Raw genomic sequence first — 24266 nt, 5'->3', positions numbered from 1 at the left:
TATTTATTATTGTAAATCTAAATTATATTTAGTTCAAAACTGACAGTTGTTTGCGAAATAGTCCTAATAGTTCCTTAAAGGAAATGCTGTTTAAGTTCCATGTGTCCAAATTGTGTATTACTGTCAAAACAAGCTAATTTAATAAAAAATTAATTGTCTGATTGTTTTTACTTGCCACAAAAATTAAAAATTAGATACAAAGTATTGTTCCTAACCATAATAGTTTATCATTTACTCAGTTAAAGACACAGCTGACAGAAATGAATAAGGCTGAATGGAGCATACACTAACCAACATATTATTGAGTCACAAGGTGACTCCAAACTGTCCAAAACAGTAGCGTGACATATGATAAAAGCATATAAATATAGATGTAAAAGCATTCACTGACAGCCAAGATGATTCAACGTACCTGGATGAGCTTGTGTTATTAGTTTTAGCAGTTGTTATGTGGAAATAACATACCTTAGAATCACGATTGACCAATCAGAATCAATTATTGCAGACAGCCCCAGGGGTGTGAATAATTTTGACTGTAATTAATGCTAATGACTCATCCTCTAATGCTTTAGTATAAAATAGATATAAAGCTAGCTTTTATAATAAATATTCAAGCCAATCTCATTCTGAAAGTGTACCGCTGTATACATTTCTGGACAGCGCCAAATACATTCCAGGAAGTATGTTTTTATGCAGTTTTTTTTTTTGCGAATCTGTTGTGTATGCTTTTTTAAATCTTAAATTTCGCTCGTGTTCCCACCAGCTCTTCCCGCATAAATCCACCAAAGGCCACTGTCAACTGACTGACTGACCCACCCTCCTCTTTCCCAAAACCCAACCAATAGAGTGGAAGGACTATGACGTCACCTTGTAGGGGAATCGACTGCTAGCATAAAACTGGTTCCCTCGATAAAATCCTTATAGGATTTTCCCATAGGCTTTTCGAAGATTGCAAATAATAAGCTCTCTGTTTAAACACTGTTCATTACACTTGCACGTTTTGTCCAACCGGATAATCCTCTTATGAAAATACCAGTTTTAGCACTTTTGGATCTTAAATGCAAACGCAAGAACTGAAAAGCTAACATTAAACGGACTACAGTGCCTTTGATGCACGCGTCTGTGATGTCAGCACCACCCTGCTAGAGACAACTTTTCAAGCTTATTTTTAGAAATTCAGTCCGTGACAAAGATATAGGGCCCTATCATACACCCGGCGCAATGTGGCGCAAGGCGTGGCGCAATAGTATTTTGCTACTTTCAGCTTGGCGCAAGGGTCATTTTGAGGTGTTGCGCCACACTGTCAAATGTGCGCCCATAGGTGCCCATAAGCTGGCTCTTAGAGGGAATGGGAGATGAGACTCTGATTGGTTTATTCTCAAAACACACCTATAACTCATTAAGAAAATAAACTCAACCCTATTAGATCATGCGCCACGGCGCAAAGTGGATTTTCCCGTCCTTAAATTAGCAAAAATGCATTTTGACACGCCCTGAAAGCGTTTGCGCCCTGCGTTTTGCGCCCTGCGCATGGACCGTCAAAATAGAGCCGATAGTCTCTCTGTGTATCTTTTTAAAATACACATTATATATCATAAACAAATATAAATACACAAAAACACATCTTAATAGACCTACGTGCCTTTTGGATTAATTTTTTTTTTTTTTTTTACATGGGAAATACATTTTTGTTTTGCTTTACTTTTGTTTTAAAAGTTTTAAAACTGTATGTATAATTATATGTCTGATGATATTTTTTCTCCTGGAGAAAGTCTTTTTGTTTTATTTCAGCTAGAATAAAAGCAGTTTAAACATTTTTAAAAGCCATTTTAAGTTCAAAATTATTAGCCACCTTGAGCTATTTTTTTTGATAGTCTACAGAACTAGCCATCGTTATACAGTAACTTGCCTAATTACCTTAACCTGCCAACTTAGTCTAATTAACCTAGTTAAGCCTTTAAATGTTACTTTAAGCTGTATAGAAGTGTCTTGAAAAATATCTAGTCAAATGTTATGGACTGTAATCATAGCAAAGATAAAATGAATCAGTTATCAGAGATGAGTTATTAAAACTATTGTTTAGAAATGTTGAAAAAAATATTTCTTTTGAACAGAAATTGAGAAAAAAAAAATAAACAGAGGGGCTAATAATTCTGACTTCAACTGTATATGAAAATTCTAATTACAGACATATCCCCAAATGCCCAACACAAGCGTGCTGCGTTCCAGAGTTCAGCTTGATGACATATAATGTCTCCGACACTGCCTGTAGTCCCATTTAGCAACTTGATAACAACCGTTTTATTAAAGAAGCGTAACCAATTGAAAAAAATCAAGAGTGTGATGTAACTGATGTGTTTCATGTCATAGAATAAAACGTAAAAGTATCTTGAGTTTGTGTTTGCCACAAACCTTATTTAAGTGATTTAATAAAAATCCTATTAAAAAAACCCATTGACTTTGGGACAAGGAAACCGGAAATGCTAAAATGCTAACTTGTTTCCGGGTTTTTGCATACAAATTGACGTCATAGTTCCTCCACTCTATAGTGTTTTCAAAAGTACAGATCGACCTGCCCACCCACGTCCTTAAACGCAACCTACAGTTCTCAAAAGCAATCAAGAAAAAGAAAAGTCCTCGCCTGATTTTTACCACGTTTTCAGATTTTACCATATTCTTCTCCAGCCTATTTCCAGGCTGGTTTTCAGCCTGATCTTCTAAGACCAGGCTGGAAATGGCTGGAAACCAGCCCGGAATGGCCAAAACCCCTCTAAAACCAGTCTGGTTGGCCAGTATAAACCAGCCAACCAGCTTAGGCTAGCTAATGCTGTTTTTTTCTTTTTTTTCTCAGCAGGGCTCACCCTGTTTTTTTATTTGTTTGATTTGTTTTTGTCTTTTGTTTTTGTTTTACCTGCTTTCTGGAACCGTTCTTTGCCAAACTCGAACCCCATCATCGTGTCAACTCCTCTCTGCGTCTTTAGTCCGCTGACGTACTTGGCGTACTAACTGGACAAACTTGTTACAGCAGGAAAGCCATCCATATGGAGGTAAGCAGACAGCTGGTAAGCACAAAAAGCAACGTCATCATACCGCCCCGTAGCATTCGTTTTTAAGACAAAATGCAGCCTTACGTACTTCTGGCTACATAATTCACAATCTCCAGAAATGTATATAGGGCTACGTTTTCAGAATGAGCCTGTGTTGTAAACATTGTATGCCCGAATGCCTTTGTAAACACCAATAAAGAGTTAATTGTTCCCATTTAAACACTTCATAGTAACTCCAAACTTTTGAAACGTAAACGCATAACACACAGCACTGCTCTGATAATTTGTCTGTATTTAAAGAGTTAAATGAGAAATCCTGAATCTCTTGATTGCGTGCTTAATGAGGAAACGCACGTGAGATTACCGCGGTCTTTTGTCATGCGAGAAGCAGGAAAAGTCTCAGTATGAGCGCGGTTTAATCTCATTGCTATGCGTTCACGCTGACACGAGCTGCGTTTTTCCAGCTACCACAGGCGGAGAAGATGACATCCAGACGAGCACAGCTGATTTGTTTTCTTTCTTTTATTTCAGATGGTACATTATCATGGATCACAGAAACAGTGAAATCTCGTTGTTTTTTTTTAACACCTGATAGGAAACAGGGCACACAAACAGAAGATGAGCAGAGGGAAAGATCCGGCACAGTTAAACAGGTCAGAAAAAAAGTGACCCAGAGGGCGGTTGAAGAGGTCGAAGTTGCGGAGGAGGTTTATTAAAGGCAAGTCCAACATGGCACAGAGAGACATGCTCGAACCACAGCACACTCCACATGTCCACTCAACCAGTCACCGATGGCAAGGATTTCAAGTATAATGACTATTTAAAACTTAATCTTGTGTGCTATTTAAGTGTTTTGCCACTTCAGCTCCTTAATGAAATGTCACATGAAGCGTTGAGCATGACTGAGCATGTGCGGCAATAAGGGAGACGGGATTGGCTACATGACTCTGGGTTATGATGGACATAATCATCATTCAGCACCAACGCTGAAGCGAATCAAGTCCTGAAAGATTCTGTACATGCTTCTGCGCTGGAATTGGGAGTTAAACACTGTAAATGTCCTCAGTTGTGGTGACGTTACACTTCCAGTCACTTCCATTGAAGCTTAGTACACATCAATAATACATGTTTTTCCTCTCTGTTGTCGAATTCAGTTCACACCAGCTGTTTCTATCTTAACAATCCTGAATTAGGTGCGTTTCTAACAAGTTATTAGAGAGGTTGACTGTAGGATTGGTAACTTAGTAACCAATAGTAAACAAGGCAAGAGTTTATTCGGTATGTGTTTTCTTCCTACATTATTCACATTAACCCTTTTTTCACACCTCCAAAACCACCTTAAGTGAACGTATAAACTTGTTTTTTGTTTTGTTTTTTCTAAATGTGTCATTTCCATCAGTCGTTTCTCATATGACATTTAAAAATACGCATAAACACAGGCTGATGGAAACCTCGATATTAAGACAGCGCTGTAAAGCTTTTCAAAATGCATGCGTTCAAAACCTCTGATGTATTTTTTCGTCATGTAATGCAGTCATGGTGTCACATTTAGCCCGTCTGTTCATACTTCAGATTGCATTTCTTCAACAGAGTTTACTCGCAGTCTTTATGTTCTGGAACATTTTACTCAGTGCACAGTCCAGGGACACAAACGTTTTGAGAAGTTTCAGTGTGGATGAAAAACTTATGGGAATTGTTTGAAACAGTGGACATAAGGCTTTTTTTTTTTTTAAACTTACACACTATTTTCAAACCTAGGTTTGTGTGAATGAGACGTAAGATTTGTAGCTGTTTTTGCATTTTAATAAGTCTCTGGCTCTGTCTGATAACTCTTCTCAAGAGTTCACACTTAGCTGATGATTGATAGTAAAGCTAGTTTGGCGTGCTGTCCCGGGAGAGAGCCCTGAGCTTATAAGATCCTCGAGCCCTGGGCTCCCTCCCGTTGCAAGGCGAGAGGGGAGTTTGAGCTCAGGTAGATCTCGATGACTCCCCTTCTTGCTTGTTATAGCTGAGTGGCAGATATGTATACTGAAGGTGTACTCAGAGGTTAGCTAATGTATTTTGATTAATTATTTAGAGTGCTTGTTTTTGAACTGTGGGAGGAAACCGGAGGACCCGGGGAAAACCCACACGACCACTGGGAGAACGAGCAAACTCAGCACAGAAATGCCGTCTGGTGTGGAAAGGAATTAAACCAGGGGCATTCTAGCTGTGAGGCAACAGCACTAATCGCTGGCCACTGTGACGCCCGTTTGAAAGGAGGGAAAGTAGGGTTGGGTGTGGGGGTTTCTTCGAGACGAAGATATTGAGATGAGAAAAGTCTGGTTATTTATAGCGAGTTAAGGATCGTCTGATAGGATAATCAGTCATTAGCTAAAGTTGGAACAGCTGCGAACAATCATAAGCACGTGATCCTCTCGAAATTTGTTTATGAATAAACTTCACTTAAACGTATGTAAATAGACATTCTTATTTTGGTTTAGGTTTTTGGCATATTATTTAGACTAGATGATTTACTGTCTCAGTCTGATCTCACAAGGAAATGCAACTATTTTACGTTTTGTCAGTTTAGTGGCTAATTCGTACAAATTTGTATGACTAAAATGTACGATTTTAAAAAAGGAGGCGTGGCACCCAACCTTCCCCCTAAACCCAATTGTCATCGGGAATGAGCAAATCGTACTAAATTGCATGAATAAATTCATACGTATTAGCCACTAATTAAAAAAATTACGAATTGCCGTGAGATTGTGTTGACTGTCTGTTCAGAAGAGTGAAGTGGTGATTTGTCGCGACTGAAGCCCCGTTCTGTATTTCTGATGAGCTCAAAGTCCCACTGACCTGTAAAACAAATAGATTTGCTATGACCACTTTGTCGCCTACGTTATATAGCTTTCTCCATTTGCATATTTATTTGTTCATTCATTCATTTTCTTGTCGGCTTAGTCTCTTTATTAACCTGGGATTGCCAAAGCGGAATGTACCGCCAACTTACCCAGCATATATTTTACACAGCGGATGCCCTTCCAGCCACAACCCATCACTGGGAAACATCCACACACACTTATTCACACACACACACACTACAGGCAATTTAGCCTACCCAATTCACCTGTACCACGTTTTTTTTACTTGTGGGGGAAACGAAGTTGGGGAGAACATGCAAACTCCACACAGAAATGCCAACTGACCCAGTCGAGGCTCCAACCAATGAATGTCTTGCTGTGAGGTGAATGTGCTACCCACTGTGCCACCGTGCAGCCATATTTATTTGTATAAGCCTCAAAATAGATGGGCGGGTAGCAACCATTTTCAATGGAATTTAGCTAAAGCCTTGTTAAAAATTAGCTAGATGATGTTACTGATATTATCCCATCCTGTTTACCTGTGTTATCTTGGCACTTTGTGACTGTTACTTTCTACATATCCAGATTAGCGACTAAATCCCAATTCAGAAGAAGCACAAGTCACCTAATACGAAATTCTGTATTGTTGGTAAACACTTTTCTCTGTAATGTCAATAACAATTTAACATTATAAAATGATTTTTAGATCTTAAAGCAACACTATGCAACTTTCTTTTGTGACTCCCCCTTGTGGTTGATAATTACAAGTGCCTGTTGCCAAAGAAGCAGTGTTCTGCTCATATATATATATATATATATATATATATATATATATATATATATATATATATATATATATATATATATTTATATATATATATATATATATATATATATATATATATATATATATATATATATGGGTGGGGGGGAGCGGATTGATAGCAGGCCAGTTTGATCGTCAGGTCACAGAGAAATGGCCCGGTACTCTGGATAGCCAGTGTGCCCCTCTTATAAATGAGTGGTTGTGTGTACCAGGTAGTTCACCCAAAATTTCAGTCAATAGTAGGCAGATCTGGTAGCCACAGCAGCAGAATTTATCTAGGTAAAAGTTATTCTAGGATATAATTTCACTCTGTAATGATAATCTCAGGTGTCACAGTGGATAGCACGATCGCTTAACATCAAGAAAGTTGCTGGTTCGAGCCTCAGGTGGGTCAGTTGGCATTTTTGTGAGGAGTTTGCATGTTCTTCCCGTGTTCGCGTGGGTTTCCTCCGGGTGCTCCGGTTTCCCTCACAAGTCCAAAGACATGCGGTACAGGTGAATTGGGCAAGCTTAAAATTGTCCGTAGTGTATGTGTGTGAACCAGAATGTATGGTGTTTCCCAGTGACAGCTGAAAGGGCATCAGCTGCGTAAAACATATGCTGAATGAATGATTAAATAATATTCTCACTATTATTCTTATATGTAATAATATGTAATATTATTACATATTCTCAAAAAAAAAATTTCTGTCTTGTAGCCAAACATTGGATCACATATGGACAAATTCAAAAAAATGTGTTCTTCATATTTTGTTAAAATTTTTCCATATTTGACCCCCACATTGTGATAAAAAAAACTACTGTGAACCTACTAGCTCAAATTATTAATAATAATCTGAATAAATTATTCCCCCATGTTTATCAGTCTGATTAAACTAATAAACCTTTAAATTTTGAGTTCGTAGAAAGACATTTGCGCACAAATGAATTATTAATTCATTCATTTTCTTTTCGGCTTAGTCCCTTTATTAATCCGGGGTCGGCAGAATGAACCACCAACTTATCCAGCACGTTTTAAGCAGGGGTTGCCCTTCCAGCCACAACCCATCTCTGGGAAACATCCATATAACTCACTCACAATCTTACACTATGGAAAATTTAGCCTACCTAATTCATCTATATCGCATGTCTTTGGACTGTGGGGGAAACCGGAGCACCTGGAGGAAACCCACGCAAACGCAGGGAGAACATGCAAACTCCACACAGAAACGCCAACTGACCCAGCTGAGCCTCGAACCAGCAGCGTTCTAGCTGTGAGGCGACAGTGCTACCTACTGGGCCACTGCGTCGCCCATAAATTAATTATTTCAAAGAATTTAGCAGATTCCTCGTCAATATTTCAAAAACAATGATTAATATCTGTTGGCTGACAAGAAAAAAAAACTCTCATTAGCTCTCTTTGTAAATCCTAATTGAATTCTCAAGCATACATTTTGGAGGTGGGACTACATACGCCAATCAATGTAGAGTGTTTGTACAACCGATTTGAATGCACCAATTACAACAAGCGACATTAGCGGAATGGAAATTGAGCGATAATAACCAAACGTGTAGATCTTTGCAATCCTTCAGTCGGCAAGAGTGCTCAGTGTTGATAGTTTCACTCAAATTAACTGCGGAACAAGACAAAAGAAAATCCGTCAAGTCATTATTAAAAGTGAGAGAGGAAATAAAAAAACATAAGTGCACTCCATAAAAGAAGATTAAATACTGACACTATTTTGGGCATCTTCATTAGAAAAACATTAGCGGTGGTGATTATTTTCGTGCAACCGATGATGCATTGTAGGGTGGCAAACAGTGGCTCACAGTCCAGTGGGCTCACAATGAAAAGAGAGAGAGAGAATCAACATCAGTACAAGTGAAATGAGTTTCAGTACGGGTGCCTGCAGCCGCCAAATAAATCAGTGTCCGCATACAATAATAATAAAGCTATGAGCCTACAGGGTCTCTCTCTCTTTCTCTCTCTCTCTCTCATGCAATCTTCCAGCTCTTCTCTCTTTCTCTCTCCATCATGCTCGCAGCTCTCGCCGGGGTGCTTTTTTTTTCCCCTAACCCACACTCTCGCTCTCTCTCTCTCCAGCACTTTCTCCATCCCTTTATCCCTTATTGTGTGTTTATCTCTTTTCCTGTCCCTTGCTCCCTGCAATCTAGCGCTCGGCGCGGAGGATTCGCTGTGGCAGGTTTTCTCTGTGTACACAGACGCAGATGGGCGAGGGGGAAATGTTAGACTCGTATTAAGCAAATCTGTATACGGGCCAAGTCGTGGTTGTAATGCGGCGCACGCAAGCAAACAACCAATATTGTTATGGTTAATTTAGTGTGGGTTCTTCAGATCTTGTTGCTAAGCCTGCTTAACCAGGGCTGGTTAACCACAGAGATTGACCTGACCTGTTATCGATTCCAAGAGAGTTTGAAGTTACAGCATGATACACCAGTAAACAGAATACATAGTGCACTGCAAGAAAATATTTCAGACATGTTTACTACTGAAGATATCTTCAAATAAAAAGTGTAGTGTCCTTTTATATTTTAACTCCCTACATACAGTAGAGTTGCTCATTTTGACATATTTTTACTAATAAACATAAAAAAATAACTAATTAAGGATAATTTTAAATTGTTTTTATTTACGTATTATCCACATAAATTAATTACTGTAGCATTTGTTTCTTGACTTCTTTGAATTTAAAATAGCTTGCAATCCTCACAGAAAAAAAATACTCCTGAGCGAATATTAGCAAACAAACATTATTGTTATGGTCAATTTAGTGTGGGTGTTTCAGATCTTGTTTCGAGCGCGTAGCTAAGCTAGCTTAACCAGGGCTGGTTAACCACAGAGACTGACTAACGCCAAATCTTGCCCTGGATTCTAAGAGAGTTAGCATGCTACGCCGCTAACAGTGTGGGACGTCAATAAACAGAATAGGCAGTGCACTGCAAGAAATTATTTTGGACATGTTTACTACTGAAAATATCTTCAAATAAGAAGTGTTTTATCATATTATATTTAAATTGCCAAGTAGAGATGCTCATTTTTACATATTTTACAAATAAACATTAAAAACCACTAATTAAAGATCATTTTCAATCATTTTTATCCACGTATTATTCACATTAATTAAGTAATACTCATTTCTTGACTTGTTTTTTATTTAAAATTGATTGCAATCCTTACAGAAAAAATTACTCCTGAGCGAATATTAGCAAACAACCATTTTTGTTATGGTCAATTTAGTGTGGGTGTTTCAGATCTTGTTTCGAGCGCGTAGCTAAGCTTGCTTAACCACGGCTGGTTAACCACAGAGACTGACTAACGCCAAATCTTGCCCCGGCCTGGTATGGATTCTAAGAGAGTTTGAAGTTAGCATGCTACACCGCTAACAGTGGGGGACGCCAATAAACAGAATACGCAGTGCGCTGCAAGAAAGTATTTTGGACATATTTACTACTGAAAATATCTTCAAATAAGAAGTGTTTTATCATATTATATTTTAATTCCCAAGAAGAGATGCTCATTTTTACATATTTTACAAATAAAAAGTAAAAATGACTAATTAAAGATCATTTTCAATCATTTTTATCCACGTATTATTCACATTAATTAAGTAATACTCATTTCTTGACTTGTTTTTTATTTAAAATTGATTGCAATCCTTACAGAAAAAATTACTCCTGAGCAAATATTAGCAAACAACCATTTTTGTTATGGTCAATTTAGTGTGGGTGTTACAGATCTTGTTTCAAACGCGTCGCTAAGCTTGCTTAACCAGGGCTGGTTAACCACAGACACTGACTAACACCAAATCTTGACCTGGCCTGGTATGGATTCTAAGAGAGTTTGAAGTTAGCATGCTACGCCGCTAACAGTGTGGGACGCCAATAAACAGAATACATAGTGCACTGCAAGAAAGTATTTCAGACATGTCTACTACTGACAATTTTTTATTATCCACATTGGTATTATAGTATTACCCACATTAATTAAGTAGGCTAACCGCAGTTTCTTGGCTTGTTTTTCCATTTACAAAAGCTTGCAATCCTTACAGATAAACCTACTCCTGAGCAAATATTAGCAAACAACTATTGTTATGCTTAATCTAGTGTGTGTTCTTCAGATTTTGTTGCTAAGCTTGCTTAACCAGGGCTGGTTAACCACAGACTAACGTTAAATCTTGACCTGACCTGGTATAGATTCTAAGAGAGTTTGAAGTTAGCATGCTACGTCACTAACAGCATAGTACGCCAATAAACAGAATACATAGTGCACTGCAAGATAGTATTTCGGACATGTCTACTACTGAAAATATCTTAAATTTTATTCGAAGACTGTTTGGTAACACTAACTCAAGTATTAAAGTATTAAACACTGGCTAATTATTAACGATTTTTGTATATTACACAGTATTTAACTGCAATATGAACTGTGTTTTACTGTAGAACAGTTACAGTATGCAGTATGGTACTGTATTTTAAAGTTGCATTGTGAAAATTACTGTATATTTTACTGTAAAGATTTACAATACTGTAGGATAGAGCACGAGAAATGGTGCTGTATATGTACAGTAAATACAGTGTTTTTGCTGTAAATGATTTACAGTACAGCTGCTGTAGATTCTACAGGAAATTTGCTAACAGTGTATTTAAATATGAACTGTTTGTTAGTAGTTCTAAAGTATGATGTCTTACCTTTCTAATCCTAAGCTGTAAAGAAATCGATGACAAAAAGTCATAAATTTTTTTTAATTACTTTTAACTTATTTAGTTGAAACCTGATTCACTGATTAAAATTAGTTTTAATCCGTTTGACTGATGCTCAGTTGAGGAGACAAGAAAAGTTCATTTGATACAACTAAAGAATTTTAGGTGGTTTTTACAGTGTAATCCAGGGGTGTCAAAACTTGGCCTTGGAGGGCCGGTGTCCTGCAGATTTTAGCTCCAACTTGCCTCAACACACTTGCAAGGATGTTTCTAGAAAGCCTAGTAAGAGCTTGAGCTAGCCCATGTGTGTCTGATTGGGGTTGGAACTAAACTTTGCAGGACACCAGCCATCCAGGACCGAGTTTGAACATGCCCGGTGTAACCAATACCTAAACCCAACTGCTTATTATTAATAAGCAGCTAATTAGTACTTTATTGAGATAATGTGCGTTAATAGTGTTAATTGTTCATTGTAAATTGTAACATGTTAGGACTATAAATTTTGTCCAACTTACTTTACAAGCCGAAATATGCTCAGTTTATATTTTAATATATTTAATTTATTTTAATATCTTATGCTGTTTTTTTAAGTGTTTTAAATTTAAGAATTTTGACAATTTTTTGACTGGAAAACAAGCAATAAATCATTGAAAAGTCATATTTTACATTTCTGTGTGTGATTTGAATGTTTTTGAGTTGAAATATTAAAAAAGTACTTTAAAAAGTACTTAAAACAGGAAAGCGAAAAAAGTAGTGTGGTGTTTTATTATTTATTATTATTATTTTAAAAACGAATTTTTCTACATTTTAATTCCCTATATAGAGTTGCTCAGATAAATAGAAGTGATTTTATTATATTATATATTTATATTATATTATATTATATTATATTATATTATATTATATTATAGAAGTGATTTTTCATATTTTTACTAATAAACATAAAAATATACTAATTAAAAACTAATTTATAACTTTTTTTTACATTTTATCCACAATAATTCAGTAAAATGAAGTAAAAGACTTATTTTTTAGATGAAATAGCTTGCAATTCTTAAAAATAAAATTGAAAACAACATTAGGTTTTTAATACCTTTAATACTTGTAGCAAAAAAGTGATGCCATTTTAATACCGTCTTGCTCAAATAAATCCGCCTTGATTTACGATTATTTATTTCGATAGATTTTTAGATTATTTAAATATTTTTATCGATTAACAAGTCAAATAGACTAATTAGAAGCATTTTTATAGCATAAATGCTCATCAAATGATTGAAAAACATGTTGAAAAAAAAAAACTTTTATTTTCCAATAAATCCAATATTCATATTTTTTTTATTTTTGCTCAAGCTTTACTATCTTATCTGGTGTTTCTAGCGCAATCTGAACTTTGAACGAATCTGAAGGCTTTTAAACAATTTTACTGATAAACAAGTGGAAAAAAAAGCCTAATTAAAAACTAATTAAGCAGTCTTTTTTTTTTTTTTTTGAGTGTATGGAAAATAATTAGCCATTCAATCACATACTCATTTGTAAAATTATATCACTTCTTTCCAGTATTTAATCAGCTTTGTTTATCGTCACCCGCATTCCATTGCAGCGTATATTAAAACAAGCACTTAAAAGTGAGACTCTCTATGGTTGAGGACAACGTTGACACTTTTCTCCTCTCTATCTGTATCTGTCCCTCCCCAAACTTTTTCCTCTAGTGCGCATTTATTTAACGCATGGTTTATTTGTTTATTTATTTATTTCTGAAATATTGTAATGTGAATCGGTGACAACCCACGGCTTCGCTCTCCTCCTCCGGTGTCACTCATCCTCTGCCTCCCTCTCAGTTATGGCTGGGCGGACGACACTGGCCCCAGATAACAATTAAAAAATAACAACAGCCATCATAAAGGCTGCCCGCTATTTGGACAGGCACATCAATCCAGAGGCGCTCTGGTTTCTTCTCTTAATTAACCCTGCTGATTGAACGGGCCTCGCTGACCTTGAGAAAAAATAATAAAACGTTGAGGAGCGCGACGTCTGTTCAATCTCGTGTTCCTCCGCATAATACATCAGTTCGGCGACTGGTTGTTGAAGTGGTGTCGGCGTAATCGAAGGTGCTTCTTGAGAATGCCGGATGAGATATGTACACTTTAGCTGAGCTTTAATTTCATCCTGAGAGAAGAATGAGGAGAGCGAATGTGTCTGGTTGCCAGACGCTCAAAAAACAAAAAGCTGGATGAAAGTGGATTAATGCTGCGGCAGATTATGTGCAATTGAGTCTCTTTTGGGGTTTTGTGTCATGGTTTTAACAGAGATATTGTGCAAAACAACTGGTTTTAACACTGAAAATTATGAGTCAAACTATTAGAGTGGCTGACTGTAGGATTGGTAACCTAGTAACCAGCAATAAACAATCATAATAGAGAGAGCTGATTGGTCGGATGTGATATGAACACTTTAGCTGAGATTAAGTTTCATCCTGGGAGAAAGGAGGAGGAGAATGAGAAGAGTGAATGTGTCCGGTTGCCAGACACTCTAAGAACAAACATCTGGATGGAAGTGGATTAATGCTGCGGCAGAATGTGTACATTCAACTAAAGTTTAAAGAGTCCTTTTTGGGGTTTTGCGTCATGGTTTTAACAGAGATATTGTGCAAAACAACAGATTTTAACACTGAAAATTATCATTCTAACTATTAGAGTGGCTGACTGTAGTATTGGTAACCTAGTAACCAGCAGTGAACAAACATAATGGAGACAGCTGATTGGTCACGTGGGATTAATGGTAAATGCAGGATTAGATATAAACATGTAAGCTGAGCTTTAATTTCATTCTGAGCGGAGAATGAGGAGAGCAAATGTGTCCTGTTGCCAGACGCTTAAAAAACAAAAAGCTGGACGTAAGTGGATAAATGCTTGGGCAGATTATTATTATTATTATAGATTTAATTCAAACTATTAAAGTGGCTGACTTTAGTATTGGTAACTTAGCAGTAAACAATCATAATAGAGAGAGCTGATTGATTACGTGAAAATTATTTTAAATGCCAGATGTGATATGAACACTATAGCTGAGCTTTAATTTCATCCTGAGAGAAGAATGAGGAGAGTGAATGTGTCCGGTTGCCAGACACTCTAAAAATAAACATCTGAAAGGAAGTGGATTAATGCTGCAGCAGAATTTGCGCAATTCACAAAAGTTTGAAGAGTCTCTTTCGGGGTTTTTATGTCTTGGTTTTATCAGAGATATTGTGCAAAACAACTGATTTTAACACTGAAAATTATAAGTCAAACTATTAGAATGGCTGACTGTAGTATTGGTAACCTAGTAACCAGCAGTAAACAAACATAATAGAGAGAGCTGATTGGTTGCGTGGGATTAATGTTTAATGCCGGATGAGATATAAACATTTTAGCTGAGCTTTAATTTAATCCTGAGAGGAGAATGAGGAGAGCGAATGTGTCCGGTTGCCAGACACTCTAAAAACAAACATCTAGAGGGAAGTTGATAAATGCTGAGACAGAATATGTGCAACTAACTAAGGTTTGGAGAGTGTATTTGGGGGTTTTGTGTCATGGTTTAACAGAAATATTGTGCAAAACAACTGATTTCAACACTGAAAAGTATAAGTCAAGTTGTTAGTCAAGAACCCAGCAGTAAACAAGCCTAATAGAGACAGCTAATTGATCACATGGGTGAATGTTTGGTACAATTTATTTGGCAAATGCATTTCCATTTCTAATTATTCACATTAAACCTTATTCGCTTAAGTCTAAAACCAACTTATTTGCGCATTTAGAGACTTTTATTTAAAATGTGGTGTTTCCATCCCTCGTTTCTCATGCGATACTTTAAAATGGCTGATGGAAACCTATTAACATTCATGTGCATGAGCAGAAGTAACAAGTTGCTAATGTCCCTATTAACAAGATTTTTAGAATTATACAAAAAAAAACTAGCATCTTATCTAAAGGATGGCTTTTTTGAACTTTAGCTGTTTTTAAATGTGCAAATTTTAATCTAAATTAAAAAAAGGAATCTCTAGTTTGGTTATTTACACGTCAATATTTTTCTCTGTAACAGTTCGAATTATCCTCTAGCGCTAACTTGCTCACAGTCCATAGGGAACGTGAAGGGACCGAATGTTGTATTTATACTGCACACCTACTGAACACACTCCATTACCGCTTGAGAAGTAAGTTCTTGATCGAATTCTCTACAAGTGCACCCTCTTTCTCCCTCACACACACTTCCACGGACATCAACGAGAGCGAATGAAAGAAACGAGATTGAGAAAAAAAGCATCTGTGTCAGCAAAAGATTTATAAGAAACAGAAAAAAAGGATGTGATTCTAGACTGTATGTTTGTTTTTTTCTTAGCTGGAGGGTTTGAGTCTCTCCTCCTCGTCTCCGTCTGTTCTTTGCCTTGATCTCTCTCTCTCTTCTTTTTTTTCGATTTCGTTCCCATCACGAGTAATTCGTCTCCGTGAACACACAACAAGATAAACAGTTTGTGTTGTAAGCCATTATCTCTGTGAAAGTAAAACAACAGGCACAGGGAGAGGTGCGAGGCGACAGGCGGTTTGGAAAATGACTTCCCGTTTCTTCCCCTCGGGTTCTAAACCCAGACCGGACTCCGACACCTGCTGTGTGGCGAGATATTTATTTATTTAGTGTGTTTATTTCTTTATTTTGGGCTTTATTACTCATGTTTTTTTCTCTGTTCGCGGACGTGTTTTTTTATTTATGCCCCTGGTTAGAGTGCACAGTCTGTGCTGAGTCAAAAAAAATGAAAGCACATCGCAGATAGAGCAATAAATGAAAAGAGCTTGCATCTGCGCGATCGGCTCCGCAGCAGGCCAGAGGAGTGTGTGTGTATGTGTGTTTGTGATTAGGTGTGCGGCCTGACTCGTGAAACACGGAGGCATGATAAACGAAACATTCGGCAATCATGCTCGACGTGTTTTGTTTTCGTTTTTTTTTCTCCAGCGAATCACGTACTTACAAACACACTCGTTTCATACACAACAACATGATCAGCGACAATAAACACGGCGGGTTTTCTGAACGCGGGAAAAAATGCAGTGTTTTCCCACACTTTTCTGAAGCACACACAGACGTTATATAAGAGATACATGGGTCATTCGGTTACCGTCGGCTTTGAGTCAGTCCGAGGAGTCGCGAATCTTCTGAGTGATTCAAAGGATTCAGGTGAGAAGCTCCGTTCAGAAAGCGATTCCCTAATGATGGACAAGCAGCTATAACTATAGCACACCCTCTTCCCAGGAGAAAAAGAAATGAATGAATGAAAGAGGGAGAGAAGAACGGTTGTCCATTGGTTTTGTCGTTCTCGTCATCCCCTGATGATTGGTCTTGAGTCTGGATGTGAGCGAACGCTTCAGGAGGAAGTGTGTTTGCATGTGTGTGTGTGTCTGTGTATGTGTGTGATGGTTTTTTACACCCAGCGGAAGGTGATAAGCAGCAGAACGGCGAGTAGGACTTGAGGGACGCCGCAGGTGGAGGCTGAGCTTTGGACTCTTCCGGCTTCAGAGCCCAGGTTAGTGACTGTCGCCTTGTCTGAGAACGGAGGGATGACGTTGAAGCCTCCTCCACCGGCTTGGTTTTCTTCTTCCTCCTCCTCCTCTTCTTCTTGCTCTTCTTCTTCTACTTCTTCGCTTTCTTCGACCTTTAGGAAAAGAAAAGAGAGAAGATAAATTTGTATCTGCTTTGTTTGTCATGAAATAGGCAGCTTTTTTTGGCCTTGGTTCTAGAAGTGCTTTTTCCTTTGGGGAAGTCCTTGTGAAAGAGCCATGAACCAAACCAAGCAACTACAAGGTCAATCATATGAGTTCCATTGTTTCATTTTTGGGATGCTTCAATAAAAACAAAGACTGGATTGGTTTGCACTGTGTACATGCACTTAAAGTGTCCTTAATTAAGAGGCTGTTTACAAAACATGTTCAGCTAAAAACGGGAAACTTCTATGTGTGTTCCTTTGCTCTTTTTAAAGTTTGAGGTTTGTTTGTTTTCTGCAAAGCAATGCCACCACGATTGAATTATTGCAGAAATGACATCAATACAAAATACCAAAAAAGGTTGATAATAAATAAAGGTTGATACTTGATGATGTCCATTTGTGTTGTGTTTCTTGGACATTTTACAGAATCAAAACTAAGAACGGGCTGAGGATAGTGAGCTAAGTTAGCATAATATCGACAGCTCTCGCTTGTTTATTATTGCCTGTGACAGCGGTGATGTCATTTTTACAGTGGAGTGTCGCTTTTTGATTCGTACTCGTAATCAGGTCATCGTGTTAGTGGTGAATCTGCATTTTCCTGTTTGTAAAGTTCACCCACCATAAATTTATAAGACAATGAAAATGAAAAATAAATGCAGAATTACAAAAATAAACATATTTCTAAATCAAGTCATTCTTACACAACCAGCATCCCCACATTAAAGATCAAAATGATTCAAAAAATAGGTCCCACTTTATATTAAGTGTCCTTAACTACTATGTACTTACATCAAAAAATAAATACAATGTACTTACTGTGTTTATAATGTATTTGAGAACACCTGTGGTGCTTTTGAGTTGGGATAGAGGTTGGGTTATGGACAGGTTTGGTGGCATGGGTAGGTTTAAGGGTGGGTTAAGGTGTAAGGGATGGTCAACAGTGTATTTACAAATGTAATTACAAAAGTTAATTACAGATGTAATTACATACATGTATTTAATCAAGCATAAGTACACAGTAAATACATGTATTTACACAATAAGTACATTGTAGAAAACTTATTAATTCCTGTGTAAGTACATATTAGTTAAGGCCACTTAATATAAAGTGGGACCAAAAAATATATTTAAAAATATAAATATTCTGTGCGTAAATAAAATTCACTCATCTGTAATTATAAAAAACGTAAAGGACAACGGAACATCCTTGTGATTTTACGAGGGTACAAATCTGCAATTAGAACAGACACAGATGTGACATTTTCTTTTTCTGTGTGTATACGACTTATAAATTTATGTTGGGTGTACTTTACAAACACAAACACAGTTTCACCATGGACACGGTGACCTGATTATGAGAACAAATTAAAAAGCGTCACTCTACTGTCAAAACGACGTCACCGATGTCACAGGCAATAATAAACCAGCGAGAGCCATTGAACGCAACAGTGCGCTTACGTGATGAGATTCTGAATCCTGACTAAAGGAAGCCCACCGAGCAAAATGACTGGGCACTCGAGCTCCCACACACTTAAGGTTAAGGTGAGATTTAGGTGCAATAAATATATAGTGCTGTATGTGCAAGTAAAATACGTAACTGTAAATTAGGGTGCTACTTGAGGCTGATTTATACTTCTGCATCAAGCGCACACGTATGCTCCGGCGCAGCCTTCATGCGGTCGCATATCCCTCGCCGGGACTGACGCGCACCTCTTAAAAGATTTAACTACATGCTTCAGCAACGCATAGCGTAAGCTCTGTGAATGGTCACCTTGTTATCGCTTACGAGTGTGGGCGGGACACAGAGCCGTGTGAAACTGTTGGAGTCCCGTTTACAAGTGTCAAGTCCCGTGAAAGAGCTCCAGATGGAAAAGTTTTGTTTTGTGTTTACCTTATGATTAAAGTTGTTATACGTCTGCCAGTTTTTTGAGCCACTTGTACATTAGGTAGCAATCAGAAGAAGAAAAAAATACCCATGGAAAAACTCGACAGAGAGGAACATGAAAACCTCCCTGCCAGCTAGCATTTCAGGAGTGTTATTACAGAGCAACACAAACAGTGCGCAGAAGTATAAATGCACGGCAATGCACAAGGCATGTGACATGGGTCACATCGATCACTCAATGCAGAAGTATAAACCAGGCTTTAGCCTGAACATTGCTGGTAGCAATTCATTGTTAAATAGCATGTAAAGTTTGCAACATTAGATTTTCCATTCAACGTTGTGAATAATCTTAGGTCCAATCCCAGTTCTACCCCTTATCCCACATTTTGCACGTTCACTTGAAGGGGTAGCAGAGTCCAAATTTTCTTTAGCTTGAAGGCATAGGGCTAAGGGGAAGGGCTAGCTAGCCCTTGAAAATGAAATTTTCAAGGACCACACTAAACACGAAGGGCTATAAAAAATTCCTGGAATACACAAGCTACAACGACAACATGTCTGCGCACAGTAAGGAGATCCACAAATGTGTTGTAACGCCCCATTTACACGGGGCTTCAGCTGCAACGCTTCCCATTCACTTTGAATGGGTGTTGTCAGGCATCGCCAAACTGCACTGTGGATCTGTCTGCGCCGCTTCAGTGGCGTTGCTCGCTGCAGAAGTTTCTCAACTTTTCAAGGGCCAACAGACGTGTCAGCCAATCAGATCGTTTTATGCAAATACCCCAGCTCAGACAGAAGCCAATTGCGGACTAATTTTATTGGCTGACCCTGCTATGACAATCACGTCTGCCCCTACTTCAGACACGCCCTCTGTCAAGCGTTAACGCTGAACCCTCGTGTGAATGCACGGTAAGTATTTTTTGAAGAAAAACGAATTTTTACAACAAGCAAGCATATGTTTTAATACAGTCATAACGGTGTTCATGATTTACAGTCATGCTTTTAAAAGAACATTAAAAAAATAGCTACATCACATTTCGCCATTTTCGTTCATTATTTTTCCTTCAGCTTAGTTGCTTATTTATCAGGGTTCACCAACACGGAATGAACAGCGAACTATTCCAGCAAAATTTGCCCTTGCAGCCACAACCCAGTACTGGGAAACACCCATTCTCACATTCACACACACACTCATACACTATAGGCAATTTTTGTTTACCCAATTCACCTATGGCGCATGTCTTTGGACAGTGGGGGAAACCGGAGCACCCAAGTAAACCCATGCAAACACTGGAAGAACATGCAAATTCCACACAGAAATTCCAACTGGTCTAGCTGGGACTTGAACCATCGACCTTCTTGCTGTGAGGCAAAAATGCTAACCACTGAGCCACCATATCCCCATACAAAACCAAAATAAGAATAAAGCTTTATGAAAATCATCTGTGACCTTAGTCAAATGTGTTATGATACGAGAAATAAACAAATCACCTGGGAAAGCGTTTCAGAGAAGCAGGATGGTGTCAGGGTGAGGGACGGAGAGATTGTGAGCGAGAGGGATTAAGAAGGAACGATAAAAGAAGGAGAAAAAGAGAAAAGAGAGTTAGCGCGACAGACAGACAGATGGGTGCGAATACATTAATATTAATGAAGTTTGACTGATGCACCGCTGCTTGCAAACACCTTTAGCTAATCCGTTCAGAAGGAAAGCAAAAGAGAGAGAGAGAAAGTGAGAAGCACATCAAGAGAGACAGATCTGGAAAGACAGGGACATTTGGAGAGGAGAGATTTGCTGGAGAACACAAGTGTGAGAGAGAGAGAGTCTAGGAAAGAAATAAATGACGGCAGAAACTGAATTGAATCCTTTTTGTCTGCGGGCCCAGATTATCTCTAAGCTGAATGCTGTGGTCTGTGTGTTCAGAGAACAGAGGAAGTGAACGCGTTCCAAAGGGAGGACACACCAACACAAAAGACACACAGATCAGAGCAGCGTTTCTTGATAATGTCTGTACGCCTATGGACGCCAAGGGATTATTTGCTTCTCTTTTATGTGTGCTGCAAAATATACAATCATAGTCAAGTAAGCGTCGCTATCGTGGACGCTGTCGTTCCCTGAAGCGCTAAAAAAAACTGATCGACTATCAAGAAATTACTTCAGCTGGATATTATGCTACCGCTAATGCGCTAATGCTAATAACATGGCCAGGGGGGTCAGGGTTGAGCCGATTAGCTTTAGTGCTACACTATTATGCTGTCACAAAAGTTGCTTCTTCCTTGACAACCATTCGAACGTATAGCAGGCTTAATAACTTGTGGAATTAATGTAAAAAAAATTATATTACACAAGATGATTTGTTTGGATGGTGTCACTCCCTGAAGCTACAGGATAGCTTATTTGTCTATAAGGAAATTGACTATGATACATATTACAACTGGAATAGCTTGTCAACGGGGTCATGGTTTAATAGATGCTATAAACGCACTGGGGAAACAAACAATTATAAAAGTACACATTAATATTATTGGTTATAATCGGAGTTGGGTATAACATGTTCCACAGTAATGCATTACTGTATTCTAATTACATTTTTGGGGAATGCAGTGATGTAACAAATTACATTTTAAATATGTGTAATTTGATTACAGTTGTTAAAGTCAAGCATTTGCATTACAAATATAGTTTTAGAAGAAAAAAATGCTTCTTTTAAATCACATTTTACATTTACATTTACATTTTGTCATTTAGCAGATGCTTTTACCCAAAGCGACTTACAAATGAGGACAAGGAAGCAATTTACACAACTAAGAGCAACAATGAATAAGTGCTATAGGCAAGTTTCAGGTCTGTAAAGTCTAAGAAGGAAAGTATTAGTAGTATTAGTTTTTTTTTTTTTTTTTGGGGGGGGGGGTACAGTTTGATATTCAGAGAGGCAATTGCAGATTAGGAAGTGAAGTGGAGACTAAATAGTTGAGTTTTTAGTCGTTTCTTGAAAATAACGAGTGACTCTGCTGTTCTGATGCAGTTAGGGAGTTTATTCCACCAACTGGGCAGATTGAGCGTGAGCAATCGCGAAAGTGATTTCTTCCCTCTTTGGGATGGAACCCAAGAAGGAGCAAAGCCAGAAGTCGCTTTGTAGGCAAACATCAGAGCTTTGAATTTGATGCGAGCAGCAACTGGCAGCCAGTGCAAACGAACTAGCAGCGGAGTGACATGTGCTTGTTTAGGTTCATTGAAGACCACTCGTGCTGCTGCGTTTCTGCTGGAACATCAGTTAATAAGCATGCACTTTTAAATTGCTGGAGACTGGGAGCTGAAATGGTTGCTGTCGAGAGAGGCTGCTTCTTCAAGTTGAAATACAGACATTACTTTAATTTCATTGAGCGTAAAAACAAAAATATTGCTGTCAAATGCTATCCATGTCCAGTCTCTAAAGGACTTTTGACGGCTTTTAACTCGACCAGCAACTTTTTCAAGCATTCTACAACAATACTAGTCACCAAGGAGGACACCGGCACCCAAAAACACAGCTTATATAGGCTAAACTGGATTTAGAGATGTGCAGCTTTTCCAGGCGCACCCAGTTGAAAATCACAAGTCGCGTGACAAGAACTGACTGATCAGCTTTAGAATTTGTATGGAATATACACATTGTAGTAGTGTAATTACTTCAGACAAACACAGAATGCTTTTTCACACTATATATACCCAGTTTTCGTCTAAATGTCTTCTTTCGTGTAAAAAAAAAAGACAAACAGGTTTGGAACAAGTGAATGATGAGGTGATGTTTATTTATAAACTAATTTCGAGAGGATCACATGCTTATGATTGTCCATGGCTGTTCCCGCATTAGCTTACGATTGATTCACCAATCAGATGTTTCCTAATTCGCTATAAATAACCAGAGGTTCTTATCTCAGTATCTTCGTCTTGAAGAATTCCCCCTACTCCCCCTCTTTTGTAGATGGGCGACAAGGCGGCCCAGTGATTAGTACTGTTGCCTCACAGCAAGAATGTCTCTGGTTTAAAGACCCTACTAAACCAGTTAGCATTTTTGTGCGGAGTTTGCTTGTTCTCCCCATGCTCATGTGGGTTTTCCCCAGGTTCTCCGGTTTCCTCCTACAGTCCAAAAAACATGCATCTATTTAAATTGAAGATACTAAATAGCATCAATTGACGTCAAGACTTTTGCAAGCCGTATATTTATCCTTAGCCATCCCTATATCTTTCAGAAGGTAGCTGCTTACGGGGCATGCCAAACAAGCTTATTACCAATCCCTAGCTAAGTGTGAACTCTTTGGGCGAACTATCTCTTTAAGTCTTTTGAGTATGTCAAGCTACTGTGATCTACTCAATGTAATGTTTTTCAGTTTATATTAAATTACTGAAAGAGCTGAAGTTTATTTTATATTTTTTATAGGATTTATATGTTTAAAAGTAACGACAAAGTTAAGTAATTAGTAATCTGACTACTTTTTACATAAAGTAATTAGCAATGTAATCGAATTACGATGTCCATTAGTAGTCAGTAATTTGTAATCTAATACTTGTTTTAAAGCAACTTACCCAACACTGCTTATAATAGAGGATTATTGATTTATATAGTCATTTGATTAAATTGCATTCAAGTAAAAATGCTTAAAAATTGTTTATTTATTTTATTAAATTGCACTAAAATTTAACAATTTGTTGATTTATCAAATTAGCTCGCAATTGAAATCACAGTTTATTTATTTACTAATTTATAGTTTGTTTCATTAAATTACATGCAAGTCAAATCAAAATAATATATTTCCTAAAAAATTGCACCTGAAGTTGCTCACAATACTTATCCATTCACAGAATTTGTAATGTAGTCAAATGCGGTTCACGCATCTGCCTTTTAATGTCTCTGGGACAAAAGCAGCTGCATGAATGCTAAAGCTTCAGTCAAAAGTGAAATCATCAACAAAAGCCTGACCCCTATTATGTTTACAAATAAAACCACAGCAATTTAGAGGTCATTTCTGGTTAATGATGTCAGAATTTACTGGTATTTTGTCATGGATGTGTGAACGGTCATTTCCGGAAAAATTTCGGAACGTCAGTGCCAGTGTGAACAGCACATATTTGTAGTCGTTCCGGTAATCTTCCAGATATTTACCGGTTTCACTGTGTGAAAGGGACTAATGACAGATATTTTACATTCAAACACACTGCAAAGTCTACATATACACAAACAATTGCAAATCGTCA

The 24266-nt window shown here is 37.8% G+C and overlaps 1 protein-coding gene across 1 annotated transcript in view; it reads right to left on the bottom strand.

Moving 5' to 3' along the window:
* Window positions 1-16616: 16616 nt before the first annotated feature.
* gfra3 (GDNF family receptor alpha 3) overlaps window positions 16617-24266 on the bottom strand; it is a 67879-nt gene continuing 60229 nt past the window's right edge. The window contains 1 exon segment of the mRNA NM_001256636.1: window positions 16617-17100. Within this exon segment, the coding sequence (NP_001243565.1) occupies window positions 16870-17100 (231 nt within the window). The 3' untranslated portion in view covers window positions 16617-16869.

This window comes from Danio rerio, chromosome 14 (genome assembly GCF_049306965.1).
Source record: "Danio rerio strain Tuebingen ecotype United States chromosome 14, GRCz12tu, whole genome shotgun sequence".
NCBI classification, from domain to species: domain Eukaryota; kingdom Metazoa; phylum Chordata; class Actinopteri; order Cypriniformes; family Danionidae; genus Danio; species Danio rerio.
The sequence above is the reverse complement of the archived record's forward strand: the minus strand, read 5'-3'. Positions and strand labels throughout refer to the sequence as shown.